General features: G+C 47.5%; 1 protein-coding gene across 1 annotated transcript; it reads left to right on the plus strand.

Annotated features, from left to right (window-relative positions):
- The first annotated feature begins 9,393 nt into the window (after positions 1–9,393).
- RNF186 (ring finger protein 186) lies at positions 9,394–10,627 on the plus strand. Its single transcript, XM_066265149.1, has one exon. It carries the CDS (start codon positions 9,465–9,467, stop codon positions 10,254–10,256), a length of 792 nt encoding a protein of 263 aa, XP_066121246.1. The 5' UTR covers positions 9,394–9,464; the 3' UTR covers positions 10,257–10,627.
- The last annotated feature ends 5,158 nt before the right edge of the window (positions 10,628–15,785 follow it).

Raw genomic sequence — 15,785 nt, forward strand, 5'->3', positions numbered from 1 at the left:
CCCTGAGTCTGAATTGGAAGACAGTGTGCTCAAGTTTGGTGAGAAGAAAGAGAGCAGTCCAAGGTTGGAGAGATAACAGCACCAGCTCATGGAGAGCCTTCTAGGACATTGTAAGGACTTTGGCAATTTTTTTTTCAAAATGATCTGAGACTCACTGCAGAGTTTTAAGTAAAGAAATGTAAATTTTGCTGCAAAAGAAAAAATTATAAACGAGTATTATATATTTAATAATATGTATATTAAAATATTTAGAGTGAACTGTACTGATAACTGCAACTTACTTTAAAATGCATAAAAAATTAGATTGATGGATGAATAGAGCAATGGATAGATGATTAGGTATGTGAGAAAGCAAGTACCGTAGTGTTTTGATGGTAGAATCTAGCTGATGGGCATACAGGTGTTTCCCATAGACTTCTTCCAACTGTACAGTATTTTTAAATTTACTTTTGATAATACAGTGTTGGGAAGGAAGAGACTAAGAGGAAGGAAACTAAGGACAGAAACTATAGATGACTCTTTCAAGGAATTTTGTTCAAGGAAGACTAAACAAATAAGATGGCAGCTCGCTGAGGAAGTAAATTTAAGATGTTTTGGTTTTTTTAAGATACAAAAAACAATAGATGTTTGGTTTTATGCTACTGAGAATGACCCAGAAGAGAACAAAAGAAGTGATATTATAGGAAAGAGAGGAGAGAATTGCTTGTGCAATGTCCTTGTGTTGGGCAGATAAAATATATTTTGGTCACTTTGTTAAAGATGGCACTGCCTACGTGGAAGCCTGTCGCCCCGGTAATAATATTAGTTGCCCTTCTTGCTTGGGACAGGCATGATTATATTAATGTGTGTTGGGGGAGGGCTTTCGCATCAAAAGGTTTTAAAAGAAAGAGATCACGTTGTTCCGGAGAAGAGTGATTATGTTCTAGGAGGAGCCCATGCTGGAGGAGAGCAGAGAAAGGCCACGTGGAGGAGAGGAGAAGCAGCTAAGATGGCGGAATGCTGAAGGAGAAGCCAGTTTGTGCAGAGTTTGTGCAGAGAGAAGGAGATGGGGAACAGAGGTGAATAAGGCTGGTGAGGTAGATACCTTTGATCCAAGGAAAACTCGGATAAGTCAGTGACTTTGGGAGCCCTGAATGGAAAAGGAAGTATTTTCCCACTGGGTGTATTTCTTGCCCACTAGGTGCAAGCTAGTATTAAAGATAATGCCCCACCAGTTCTTGGCTCCATTGTTTCATTGCTGTCTGTCCGAATCCAATGCGAACCTGCATGGGCCAGGCGGCTGTGATGGTGGCCGTAGCTACTGGCTTTACACCATGACCAGACCCAAGGGGATGGATGTGGTTTACAATGGAGGGGTTGGCTTGAGCTGGAAGCACAGAAATTCACATATGGAAGAGAAGGTGGAAGCTGATACTGGCAAGTGGGAAGCTACCGAGGGGGGGATTAGGGAAGTTCTCTTTGATTGTTTTAATGCCTCAATAACTGGGCAGCAAGGTCAACAGTTGAAAGTAAGGATGGGGAGGAGGTGAGGCTTTGAGGAGAGAACAGAAGGGATGAACTAGCCATCCTGGAGAGGAGAGAATGAATAGACTAAGCACAAATCAGGTCCTTGCCTGGCAGCATTAAAGCCCCATTGAAGATCATGGTCAACAAGGTTGTGTGTTTTTCTCCAGCCTTGTTCAGCTTTACTGACACAGGCAGAGAACAGGTACAGAATTTAATTTTATCAAGGAGTCAAGTGATTGGAATAATTGACCACGGAACTGTAATTGAGGAAAGAGATGGGTGAAGACATTAAGGGGCAAAAGGTCATGGAAAGTGTGTGTGGGGGATTTCCAGTGTTCAGAAATTGTTAGTGTTTGAATACAAAGAAGCATGAGCTAGAAAGACAGGAGCAGTAGGTGGAGATCTGGATGTATGAACTTGATATTGTGGCTTATTGGTAAAAACAAAACATGGTGAAGGGAATGAGAGGCGGAGGTTGGGTGGAGGTCAAGATCACGGGAAGAGGCATGGTCAAGGAACTGAGGCCTGTGGCTCAGAAGGAACATACAGACACATGTTGCAATTGTCACAAATTCAGACTGGAGTCAGAGGAAAATGCAACAGTGAGCCAGGAGCCCAAATCACTGGGAAATGGGGAGAAATTATCTAGAAGTTGGCAGAAAACAATGTAGTGAAGGGAAGTACAATGTAGAATCCAATGATATGAGATTCAAAATTAAGGGGTTTTAGGACAAGGGGAGAGAGAAGGGTGTGTGCAGCAAGGACGCCTGCCCCACCTCCAGGCCCAGCAATATCTCTTAGGTATGTTGGGGGGGGAGGGAATAAATGACTAATCCATGAAAACATCCAACAAAGTGCTAACTCTTGTGAGGGCCACGTGGTCAAGGCTTGCCCAAAGCCAGACCACCTCCAGACTTCTCAGTAACACGAGCCAAGAAACGCCCTTTATTTGTGAGCTATGCAAGCTTGGGTTGAGTTGTCTGACTCTCACGACCCAGAGATTCCTGGCACAGGAAATCAACATCTCTTTTGACCTCCATCAGGCAGATGAGGAAACTAGGAATCAGAGATATTAAGGCGGTTGCTCCAAGACGCACAGGTAAGATTTGAACACAGGTCTGTCAGACCAGCCAGTCTGCTCAAACACAGCCTTCCCACCACCGATTCAAAGCCCCAGAGCCCAGGATCCCCCATTTTCTTCCAGTCCAGTGTCTAACTCCCAGAGGGGCTCTGCAGAGTCCAGAGCTGGACACTGTGAGAAGAGGGGCTGGTTTGACAGCCTCCTGACCATTGCCTAACCAGCCTGCAGAGTAGTTTAATGGGTCACAGGCCGTGCTTGGGAGGATTAATTTCCACATGGTCCAGTGGTCCAGATCCCAGGGCTGTGCTCCTGGAATGTGGTGCTCAGTGGCCTGTGGAGAGGTGTTCTGAGGTAGGCACACGTTGTCTCCAAGTCTCTAATGCCCAGAACAGCATGCGTCAGAGGAGACAAGGGTCCATGGGTTTACTCTCAAGAGAGGGAGGCCAGGCTACCTGCCCACACTCTCCACCCCATCTCTGCCTCCTGTCCTTGATTTGCCAATTTTCCTTTTATTATTTTTTCTTCATTTCTTTTCTCATTTTTTAATGTACATTTCTTTTTCCTACAACTCTTTTAGAATAATTTACAGAAAATATGTACAAGGATTAGGTAAACCATAAACTAGAATAGAAAGGTAGACTAAGAGGATGGGATGGACTACAACACCACATGCCAAGTGTGATATTTCACAGCTGCTGACATTGAGCTTCCCGGTGGCCAAAGCAAAAATGGGCAACAGAGTCAATTACATAGTTTCATAAACCTATTTCTTAGAGTATCCTGTGAAGAAAGCCAACAAAATAGCCCCCAAATACAGCTTTTGAGAGCCCCTAGAAAGAAGAGCTTGATTCGACAGCATTTCCCTATCTCTCAAAACCCCAGAGTTATGATATGCAGCATCAATAACTGTTCCAAAGAAAAAGGGTTTCACAGGCAGATAAGGTTGAGATAAAATCAGAATTGACAAAATCAAGCTGGTTTTCTAACTTCAGGATTTCCAAGAGGTATTAATAGTCTAAAGTCCATGTGACTCTCCAAGTTTGATGGACCCCTCCTCTCCATCCACCCCGTTTTTTTTCAGGAGTGTCTTTTATTTTTTGGTTTTTTGTTATTGGTTTTTTTTTTATAAATAATTATTTACTTTTTTAGATTTTATTTATTCATTTTTATTAGAGAGAGAGGGGAGAGAGAGAGAGAGAGGGAGAAATAGAAAGAGAACAGGGGGAGGAGCAGGAAGCATCAACTCCCATATGTGCCTTGACCAGGCAAGCCCAAGGTTTTGAACCGGCAACCTCAGCATTCCAGGTCACCACTTTATCCACTGGCCACCACAGGTCAGGCAGGAGTGTCTTTTAGAAGCTCACAGAAAGATAGAGACCATGTTTGAGATGCATAGATCAGTTTGAGAAATGCTGATCTAAAGCAGCAATTTTCAACTTTTTTTTTATCTCATGGCACACATAAAATTCTGCGGCACACCGAAAAATATATTCTACTTTTTGCCAATCAGACCAAAAAAAACCCAAACAAATAGCTATAATCTTGATTCATTCACACCGATGGCTACTGTTATGTTGGCTGTTGTCACTGTTTTTATTTGCCAATCTCAGGGAAAAGATGTCAGTGCCCCTGACTATGTAGTCAGGTATTGCATATTTCAAAAATTCTTGCCGCACATTGGTTGAAAATCGCTGATCTAGAGGAAGGACTAAGCTGAACTCCTCCAAATAAAAGTTCTTTCAACCAGGTGTTTGGCAGAGTTTTCCATCTGATGGTTTAAGGCCTGACATGGCCTAAACTTCAGGCCTTCTGATACTCTCGTGATAAAATAAGAATGCCTGTTCCTCAAACTCCTCTTTCCCAGGACTCATACATGCATAGTCCAAGCAACTAGAAGACGTGGGAAAGAAGTCACAGAGGATGAAGGCAAGACCCTCTCACAACCTCTGAGCTGTTCCATCTCTATCAAGTGAGGTCCAGGTGTGTTCCCCTAAGGACCTGGGCCAGGTGTGTTCCCCTGAGGGCCTGGTCCAGGTGTGTTCCCCTAAGAACCTGGGCCAGGTGCAAAGGTGGGGTTCCTGTTGCCCACTGGCTTGGCTGTATGGAATTGAAAAAGCAGTTAAGAGAATGGATTCTCAAAGACATACCAGATGTGTCCCAGAAGATGGGCAGAAGTAGGTCAAGGATGACTTCCAAGTCGAAGTCTGAACTAGGGTTGGCCAAGGAGACGGGAGCTAGGAGGGACAGGAAAGTCAGTTTAGAGGCGACCGTGGGAAATGGGTCTATTCTAGAACATAGAATCATTCTGAATTCAAAAATGCAGATTTAGGGGTTCCTTATCTGGTTTCTGTAATCTCACGAACAGAGGTACTTTGATAATTCTGAGTTGGGCAAAAGTGGTTTTATCTATTTCTCACCAACAATAGTTCCCAAACCTCGTGCCTCAAATCAGGTTCAGAAAACAACTCAGTGTATATCTAAGTTTGAGGCCTGAGCCACCAGATGCTCTGAGCCAGAGAGGCAGATAGAGAAGGTAATGTGCAGAGAGCAACTTTTTGAAAGGGCAAGCTATGAAAGCACACATCCGAGGTTGCTCATCACAGGACTGTGAGAAGTGGTGGAAAGTGGAAAGAAAACTTCAATGTTCCACTTTTGAGAGCTGATTAGCTAAAATATGGTACATTTGTATGACAAAACCACCTTTACGAATGATTTAAAGTACATTTATCATTATGCAATAGAGATATATGATAAACTATTGGGTAAAACTATTATGTAAAAATACACATTACCAAAATATAAGCAGCAGGGCCCAATTTTAATGGAAGAAAACATTTTTGTGTAAGCATGCAAAGAAAGGAGTCTACGGAAGCATATCGGAATTCAAACTTGTTCTCTGGGCTGTGAGGTTGCTGATTACTGATGTCTTTTTCTGCATGATCGTTAGGAATCCTTTTCTTTTCCCCCTTTTTTTACAATAAGCACGGGTTTGTTTGGGTTGGGGTTTTTTGTTGTTGTTGTTTTGGGGTTTTTTTTTTTACATAAATAGTCTTAAAAAGCAGAAAAAGGAAAACAAAGTATAGTTCCCAATGTCCTGCAGTTTCTGTCTGAGGTGCTTGGCCTCTTGCATACTTGATCTTCATTGTCCCATTGTCACTTTGGTCCCAAGCCCTCTTCCTCTGTGTCCCCCAACACTTCATCCTCAGACACACAGACACTTTGAGGGGGATGGAGGTGTAGCCAGCCAGGTTCTGAGGATCACAGAGGTCGGACTTCTGGAATGAAAGTGTGAGCTGACACCAGCCAGCCCGCGGGGGAAGACAGGATCAGAGGGTGACGGGCGTTTGGCGAGGACACAGCTCTCTGCCACCACTGGAGTGTGGAGGCCAGGCCTGGAGCCGACAGTTCAACCTCATGACTGCTGCCCCCTCACTCCTTTCCCAGTGACCTGAGGCAGGGCCTAGTCTCAGATCAGAGCTGTCTGCGGGGCGTGGGGCTGCGGTTACCAGCACAGGTCCAGGTGGTCCATCTCAGGGGACCTGGGCTCCGGTTTCCCCACTTGTAGTTGGGTGTGAAATTCTAACCCTGCTTGAGGCTGTGCTTCTCAAACTTCTTATATAACCCCGGGGGGGATTTGAAGTCACAGGATGAAAGAAACTACATTTCAAAGGGAAAGAAAAATTACTGAGAATTAATGAGTTCATAGCTGTTCAGCAATTAAAAAACAAGGATGTTTTATTTGGCGATTTGAAAGGACTCCGAGTTTTTGAATTCTAATGTGGCAGCAAGCACAAATCTAACACCGGCTAGAAGGAGGAATCGAAATGAATTTAACGTTGGAAGGCTCCAGAGACATTCTGTACTGCCCCCCACCCCCCCACACACCTCTCCCACCCTCCCCACCCCCATTGACCTCCTTCAGGCTGCGGCTCTGGTTCCCTCCCACATTCACTGCTCTTTAAGAAGCACTGGATGAACGAGGTCACCAAAGTGTCTTAGCTCCGTGTCCCCCGCAAGGGATAAATTACATCGAGGTCCCTTACAAAGCAAGGTACACAAATGACTGAGCATCCCCTGAGCAGGGCTGGATGGAGGTGGGTGGTGACGTCATCTTCCATAACCGTCTACAATGTTATTGTTTTCGTTTTATCGAATTTTAAAACTGAGCCTCCACGAAATGGAAGTGACTCACCTAAGGTCATCCAGCTGGTAAAGTGACAGGAACTAGATATTCAACTATAAAGCCAGTGCAGATCCTAGTTAAGCAGAGGCACCTTTAAGTGTTTCCCAAGCCGAGATAGAAGAATGGGGTGCAACACGAAGTATCACGCTATTACCAGCCATTATTTCTCAGGGAATGAAACTTTCTCAAAGAAATGTTCACACGCTACCTAACATGTTTCTGTAATTTTGGATGGTTATAATCTGTATTTTCTTAATTGTGTTTTCCCAACAATTTCAAATGGTTATTCTTTAGACAATAACTCCAGTAACAGCCCTTGGTCTGATTTCAACCTCAGCCAGCAAGCTACCTTCCTGATTATTTGGCTTCCAATAGAGCTGGCTAGCGGCAGAGGGGGCGCTGGCCAAGCTGATGTCACTGTACTGTCCACCTGAATTTCTACTTCTCAATATAAATAAATGCAGCACAACAATTTTTTTTTAACTTCTCCTTCTATCCCCAACCCTTCCTAGGGCCTCGCAAATGGAGAGAAACATTATATAACGCACATCAAGGCAGAGAAAAGAAAAGTGTCTTTCAGCACAGGAACGCACAGGCGTTAACTCACTCTTGGCCATGCGCAGGCTGGCTGGCTGGCTGCTGTTTGCCCCTGTGCTGAGCAGCTAGTAAAGTCTTCTTCATCTGCTGCTGTGTTACTGTTTCCCTTGTAAGAGACAAAAACACAACTCACAATGGCTTAAAAATAAAAATTAGGGTGGATTTTATAGGTTTATATAATTTACAAAGCCAAAGATAGAACTCTGGCTTCCAGCATACCTATATCCAGACATTCACTAGGCTTTTTTCTCACTCCTCTCTCTTACTCTTTCTCTCTCGCTCTCTCTCTCTTTTCTCTCTCTCGTTGTTGTTGTTGTTGTGCTGACTTTACTCGTGGGCAGTTGTTTTTTTGCACCCAGTGGTCCTGGCAGTTCCAGAGTTTCATGCTCTAGTTTGGAAACCAAGCAGTTAAAGAAACTTCCCAGCAGTTCCAACCAAAATCCCAGAATTTAATCTCATTGGCTTGACTTAGATCACATGCCTATGTCTGAACCAATTGCTGCAGCCAGCAGGGCGAGTCACTGATTGGTCCGCCCTGACTCACATCACTTTGCCCTTCCGCAGAACTGGGAACCACACAGAATGACAGTGGGGAGTAGCATTTGCCCAGTGGGAACACAAATGGGAACACAGCCCAGTGTAAAAGGAGAAATGGATACTTGGCATGGGGACAAAACAGATGCCCAGTGCTCGAACTGAGGTCTCCATCAGCTCGATCTGGGGGAAAATGGAATGGGAAGAAATTCTGACAGTCAGAAATAACTGACTGTCAGGCTGAAGTTCTAAAGAGAAGAGATGTCATTGTGGAGGTGGGAGTGGGGAATTAGATTTCAGAGGCAGAGGGCCCAAGGGAGGGCAAAGCAAGAGGGCACTGCCTGCCACTTGGGGTGGGGGACAGAGCTGGATCCGAAGAGCTGGACTCTAGGTGGATCTCAGCAGGTGACCTGAGCAGCCAAGGAGGGTTCCTCTGGTCCTCCGGGGTTTAGTGTGGCCTGAGTGAGGCAATTGCTTGGGGAGTGGATGGTGCCACCCCACCCACCTTCTGACGTTCAGGGCAAGGGAGAGGGATTGCATTTTCTTAACTGTCATGCTCCTTATATCTGTCAGCCCTGCACGAGTCCAGTTAGCTTGAGTCACCTTCCTGGAAGCTAATTGCCAACACACAAACTAATAAGACTAAGTTCCTAGACCCACGAGACTGGGAACCTGACTTTGGACGCTGGTGGTTCCTGCCCATGGAAGGCCCCTTGGCCAGCAGCCAGCAGGCCTGCCCTGACCCCAGGCTGCCTTTGCCTCCAGGCCCCCAGTGTCTTTTTAGGGCCCTGTACCAGGATTCCAGAGGACTTCAGATAGGACCCCTGACACAGGGCTTCCTCAGAGTAGGGCCAATATAAATGGCAGCTGTTCTTACTACTCGGGAGTGCAACATGCCCCGCACACAACTAATGGTACCTATAATTAAGCATGTGTAGGGCACAGCAGGGGTCTAGGGATGAGATGCTCAGGAATCGGTCACTGTAAATAGACTTTCAGCTGGGCCTCCCCCCTCCCACTTCCTCATCTCTCTTTTTCATGGGCCACCTGCTTGCAAATGTGTTCAGAGCACAAATGAACCTTTCCCCTCGCCAATCCTGACACCCAAACATTTTTGTCTGAGACCATCTATGGCCGTGTTTCTTAAAGTGGAGTACCCCGGTCCACCTGTGTTAGAATGACAATATTTGTGCAGATTCTTACAGCCCATTCAGACCTGCTGGATCTGTCTCTGGGTTTGGGGGTTAGAGATAGGCATATTAAAAGGCTGGTGGTGGTGGTGGGAATGCTAATGCATCCCTAAGCTCACAAGCCACGGTCCTATGGGCACTTCTGTGGCCCCAACAGGAAAGTTCTGATTCACTCGTAGGCCCTGCCCACTTTGGCCCTTCTATCAGGTAATTCAAAGTCTCCAGGCCTGCTAGTTACTGATTAACCCCAGAAAAGAAGTAATAATAACTGACGGGCTATCACAGGCCCAGAGTCGAGCTGAGCAGCCCTGGGAGACTGGCGTCAGACAGCTGTTGTCACCAGCCACTAACAAGAAGAAAAAGGAGGTTTGGTATGCCCACCTGCAGTCAGACTACATCTAGGTCCCAGCAGCACCTTGGCTATGCCCAGGCCCTGAACTGCCACGTCCTGCTGGATCCCATGCCCAGAATGGCTGGCACCGAGGTCCCACAGCAGCCAGCCCCGCACCAGCCCCTGCCAACCTCTATAGGCACCACCACCAACAGCCCCATGGGCCCCACCAGTGGTCATCATGGCTCTGCGGATCGTGACCTGGAGTGCCTGGTATGCCGGGAGCCCTACAGCTGTGCCCGCCTCCCCAAGCTGCTGGGCTGCCAGCACTCCTTCTGTGCCATCTGCCTGAAGCTCCTGCTGTGCGTGCAGGACAGCACCTGGTCCATCACCTGCCCGCTGTGCCGCAAGGCCACTGCCGTCCCCGGGGGCCTCATCTGCAGCCTGCGTGACCAGGAGGCCGTGGTGGGGCGGCTAGCCCAGCCATGCCCAGAGGTTTGGCTCTGTCCTCAGGAGCTAGTGAATCCTGCCACCTTAACAGCAGGGCATTCCAGCATGGCAGGAGAGGATGAACAGGACATGGCAAATGCCAACCGCGTGGCAGCCCGGCGCCTGCTGGCGCACCTGCTCCTACTGGCCTTGCTTATCGTCCTCATCCTCCCCTTCATCTACTCCGGTGTCATCCAGTGGGCGCTCATCTTCATCGTTGCCCTGGCCCTGCTGATGTCCACCCTCTTCTGCTGTCACCCCAGCAGCCAGGGCAGCTGCTGGCCCTCCCCCCGGACTCTCTTCTGTGGAGATCAGAAACACAGCGAGATCTCTTCGGTTGCCTGAGTGCACCCTGGCCAGATGCCTACAGCACCCTCTGCCTTGGCAGGCCTGTTGTTCCCACGGTGAACAGGGTAAGGGGCTATGAAGTCAGATTGATTCCCGCGGGAGTGGATATGCCAGCCGGACTTGCCAGCTAAAGCCAGAAAGGCTGTCTTGGGTCCAGAACTATGTGCTTGGATGATAGACTTATGCCTGCCCCGGTTAGGGCACAGCTAAACTGCACGGAGTGGGGAGGAGGCACAGATGACTTGAACACTACAAGGAGGGGGCTCCTGTCCCTTTATTCTAATGTTCCAAGTTATTCTTTCTATACCTTGATGAAAGTATTGCAAAATTAACGTTATTGAACAAATAGAACCAGAAGTCCTCTTTTATTTATTTATTTATTTATTTATTTATTTATTTATTTATGTGTTCCTTTTGCCATGTAAGTGGCTGGTTTTATTTGATTCCCACGGTGAACAGGGTAAGGGGCTATGAAGTCAGACTGATTCCCGCGGGAGTGGAAATGCCAGCCGGACTTGCCAGCTACAGCCAGAAAGGCTGTCTTGGGTCCAGAACTATGTGCTTGGATGATAGACTTATGCCTGCCCTGGTTAGGGCACAGCTAAACTGCACGGAGTGGGGAGGAGGCACTGGGCTTTTGTGTTGGGGTGGTTTGTTCATATTTCTGGCTGCTACACGTTTTCCCTCCTGGAAAGTCTAACCCCACAGGAAGTCCTCCTGTGCTTCTCGCCAAAGCTGCCCATCCTGTGCCCACTCCTCCTCACCCAAAGGTCCTGGCACTTTTGGTCTTCCATTGAGTCATGCTGTCCTCCTCCCCTGCCAAGAATGGAGGAGGAACTTATGAGGAGAAGTGGTACTTCTGATGCTGCCGGGGAGCCCTCACATTTAGTTGGCAGAGCTGGGGGGGGGGGATGCAAGTGGGTCTGGGAACTGCCCCCAGCAGCCCCACCAGGGTGTCCCCGCTCCGAGTCATCAGGCCCTGACTTAACAGGGAATCTCAGAGTTCCAAAGGCTTCCCCTCCATGCGGGCCGGCTGCCCACCTGACGTGCAGTCCCACACTCCAAAACCAAACACGATGGTGGCTGCTTTCTCTATTAGGTCACCTCACTTCCACTTGAGCTATTGTCATGAAGACAAGAGGCCTTGTGAATGCAGCGGCCCTCTCCTATAACCCCCCATTTCCTGCCCCCTCTCCTATAACCCCCCATTTCCTGCCCCCTCTCCTATAACCCCCCATTTCCTGCCCCCTCTCCTATAACCCCCCATTTCCTGCCCCCTCTCCTATAACCCCCCATTTCCTGCCTCACCCCCAGAGTCACAGCCACCAAGGCTCTCGGGTCTTTCCTCAGCCATTTCTGCTCCGTAACTAGAGGAGGCTTCTGCTGGAAGGAATGACCCTGTATGGTCACCCAGGTGACCTCAGCCCCTCAGCCAGGGGTCCTGTAGGGCGCAGGGGAGTGGAGGGTGACAGATCACACATTATTTTCTTCCAAAGGTCACCGTTGGAAAGCAGACATGAAACGAGGCGCTCACTGAGCACAATCCATCGTCCTGTCCTGCCTTCTGCTTTTCTTCCTGCAGATTCATCATGGTCACCAAGCTGACCCACGGGAGCACAGGGGGTTGATCCCGTGTTGTTGAACGAGGTCTTGCCTCTCAGGGCTTCATTGTCCCTGAAATAAGCTAGTAGAACTGGAATATTCCTAACACCCCTGCAGCCCAGGAGCTGAGGGCCCTGCTGGGCCTCCGAACAATGGACACGCATGGATCACATTCCCTGTGGCCTCGCACAAAAGGAAGTCGAAGTATAAGTATGGGTGAAATTAGCTGTTCTTGAAATATTTTTCTTATAAGGTGCGTGCAGGGTGTCTCTGTCACACCCATGCTACTGGCCTTATTGACTGCTGGTGCTGAGAGTGTGTGAGCGTATGTGGGTACATGTGGCCCACACCATCAAGCCAAGGCCAACGGGCCTGAAGAACACCCTGTCTCCCCAGGATGTGTAAATGACCAGAATTGTTTGGCATCTCCTGAGCTGGCCTTGGGCATGTGTTTTGGGATGGGTGCCAGAACGTTCTCTCCCCACTCACCACCATTCCCATTCCACCTAGTTCTTGGACCCTCCAGCAACAAGAAAACCTTCACCAAGATTTCGGTTGTTAATGACAACACCATTTCTACAATCAAAATGATGTACATGTTAATTGAGTGTCTGCTATGTGCCAACCCCTGCAAAACTGCTTTATACGCATTATCTGGCTGAATTTTCATAATAGCTTATGTAATAGAGATCATTTGACAACAAGGAGACTGAGGATCAGAGGGGTAAATTCATCAGCCTTACATTGCACAGCTGGCCACTTTTAGAGCTCCCTGGCAAAGGGTTATTCCTGCCCCATCATGCTGTATCTTTTGCATGCAGTTCCAAAACAACCAGGAAGCTAGTCGCCACGTGCAGGCTTGCAAGGAAAAATAGAAAACTAAGCTCCAAATTGAGAGGAGACTCCAAATTTCAGTGGTCAGGTACTCAGAGAGACCAGAGAATTCCAGAATCTGTTGTCTATGCTAAAGAGAAAGAAAAGAGAGCGATAAAAATGAGATGGCTTTCTCCTGACCAGGTACTGGTGTAGTGGATGGAGTGTCAACCTGGGATGCTGAGGACCCAGGTTCAAAACCCTGAGGTCGCCAGTTTGAGCTTGAGCTCATCGGGCTCACCAGCTTGAGTGCAGGGTCACTGGCTTGAGCATAGGATAGTTGACATGACCTCATGGTCTCTGGCTTGAGCCCAAAGTCACTGGCTCAAGCAAGGGATCACTGGCTCAGCTGGAGCCCCCCGTTCAAGGCACATAGGAGAAGCAATCAATGAACAACTAACGTGTAGCAATTATGAGTTGATGCTTCTCATCCCTCTCCCTTCCTGACTATTTGTCCCTATCTGTCCCTCTCTCTAGCTTGCTAAAAAAAAAGAAAAAGAAAAAGATGGCATTCCCCCATTTGGTTATAGCTTCCTTATTAGTGGATGTTCTCCCACTAAGAGGAGCAGAGGGTGGTGGGTGCCTACCTGTACCATTGCCCGTTGCCATGTTCTCATCTCACCTTGTTTGTTGTTGGGACCTCTCTGCAGATGACTGGAGGAAATTGTTCAGCTGTGCTAAAGCAGTTAATTCTCTGTCTGTGGCGAAGGAAAGCCTTCCTGGGAATGAAAGATGGCCCCGCAACTTCTTGGAACAGCATAGAACACATTCAAAGAGAAGTCAGATCCTGGCTCTTGAAACTGCCTGGAGCTATTCTTATGAACTTTGTAGTCTTGTTAGAAGATCTTGAGGTCACTTTTTTTTAAACAGAGAAATATTTCCTGGGTCAGTAGAGAACTCTGAACAACTCAGAACACCATGAAATCTAGGATCCAACCATGCATTTATTTATTCAACAAATAAATATTGATTGAGCATCTGTTCTGTTCCAAGTAGTGAGCAGGGTATTTAATTTTATTTGGTAAGAAACCCTGATAAGGAAGGAAAAGTAATATATGCAAAGTGCCTGTTATGGGTTGAACTACGTCCCCTTCCCCAGAAGAAGGTAGGAGGAAGCCCCAACCCCACTACTTTAGAATGTGATCTCATTTGGAAATAAGGTTTTTACAGAGATAATCAAGTTAAAATGAGGTCACTAAAGTGAGCCCTAAAACAACATGGCTGGTGTCCTTATAAAAAGGGGGAATTTGGCCCCAGAGACAGACACACATGAAGGAAAGACAGTACAAAGACACACAGGGAGAACATCATGATGACGAAAGTGGAGCCCAGGGTGATGCTGCAGAAGCTGAGGAAAGCCAACGGTAGCCAGCGTGCCACCAGAAGCTAGGAGAGAGTCGTGACATAGGTTCTCCTACAGAGTTCTCAGCAGGAACCAACCCTGCCGACACCTTGACCTTGGACTTCCAGCCTCCAGAACTGCGTGAGCCAATACATTGCGGTTGTTTAAGAAACAAGGTGTTGTGGCGCCTGGTGTGGCAGCCCTAGGAAACTAACGCAGTATTCTCCTGTGTCTACGCTCACAACATGCCCCTTCGCTAAGCTACTTCAAATTCATCTAAGTAACACGCCCAGAGTCTTATAGCATGTGAGTGGCAATGTCGGGCTCAAGATCAAGTCTGATGAACTCCCAAGATTAGATCTTCTCCCATTTTGTGGATGGGAAAGCAATGTTCAGAGAATCCCTGACATCCACCCCCCCCCAAAAAAAGCACCCAATATATCAGAGATGGAGTTGAAATCAGAATCTATGGTTCCTAAATTATCCTTAATTTTTGCAACAACCATATGAGAATTACTGAATTATTGCCCCTATTTCACAAATTGAAGAGTTAAAACCCAGCATGCTAAGGCACTCACTTGACCAAGGGTGCAAACAAGTGAGTGAGGTACTAGAATCTGAACTGACTGACACCAAAGTTATGTCTTCACTTCCCACTGGCCCACACTGCTCTGTCTGCAGCCCGTCTGCATAGCAAAGCAGGCAAGCATGTCTCTCAGGATGCTTGAATACCCACCACAAGATCTTCAAAGAGGACAAAACTAGAGTGAACATTTGTCTTCTCTTCTTTCCTTTGACTGTGTTATATTTTCAGCTGCACCCCTCTGGTTGGCCCCTCCATCTTCCTTTCTAAGAAAGGGAGAATTCCACCAGCAACCACTACACCAGCTGGGGTTCTTGGTCCTTCCTCTACCCACCTCCCATTTCAGCTGAGGTGGTCACATGATGTAGATCACATGCTCTTTCCCAGAACTTGAGGATAGTGATGAATCTGGGGCTCGTAAAGGAGGGATGCAGGTTTGAAAGAGGCAGCGGCAGCAGCAGACCAGGTGGGCTCCACAGCTCTGGTCCCTGAGCCTCTGGTTGATTCAATGAACACTCAAGATTCTCCTCTACAATACATATTTCTTTAGATAGCCAGAATCAGTTTCTGTTGCTTGCAACCAATATTCCTGAACCAATGCAGGAGCTGTCCAGGCCCCCAGTTGCTGAAATTTTTTCACCATGATCCACAGCCCTTCCAAAGCCGAAGCAATCGGCAATGTCACAGGCCAGGGAGCCAGGGGGCCACCTCCACCCCATACCCTAAACCTCCCAAGAGCCAGCCTGACCTTGTGGTGAGGCTACCCTGATGTCAGGCCCAGGAGGGAGGTTCCCAGGTCAGCTCTGCTCAGAGGTAGGTCAGACAGGAAAACACTGCCTTGGAGCTCAGGCCAGCCACAGTCAGAGGAGGCTAGTCTCCATTCTGTTGGTTTCATGACTCCCAGAAGAAACAAGCTCTAGTTCTCCAGTCATCTAGCCAGAGGCCCTTCACTGGAGCCGATCTGTGAAATGAACAGCCTTCAATGGAGCTGTGGATACAGCAGTTCCAACTTAACAGCATCGATCACGGTGGCTAATGTTTATCCAGTGCTTACCACATGCAGGCTGCTGTTCATCCCTTGGAGGTAAGTACACTTATTTATTATGCTAGACACTTTATACGTCAT

Source organism: Saccopteryx bilineata, chromosome 3, assembly GCF_036850765.1.
Source record: "Saccopteryx bilineata isolate mSacBil1 chromosome 3, mSacBil1_pri_phased_curated, whole genome shotgun sequence".
In the NCBI taxonomy this organism is placed as follows: Eukaryota; Metazoa; Chordata; class Mammalia; order Chiroptera; family Emballonuridae; genus Saccopteryx; species Saccopteryx bilineata.

Coding starts and splice junctions, on each gene's coding strand:
- RNF186 (XM_066265149.1), top strand. CDS start 9,465: ATGCCCACCTGCAGTCAGACTACATCTAGGTCCCAGCAGCACCTTGGC.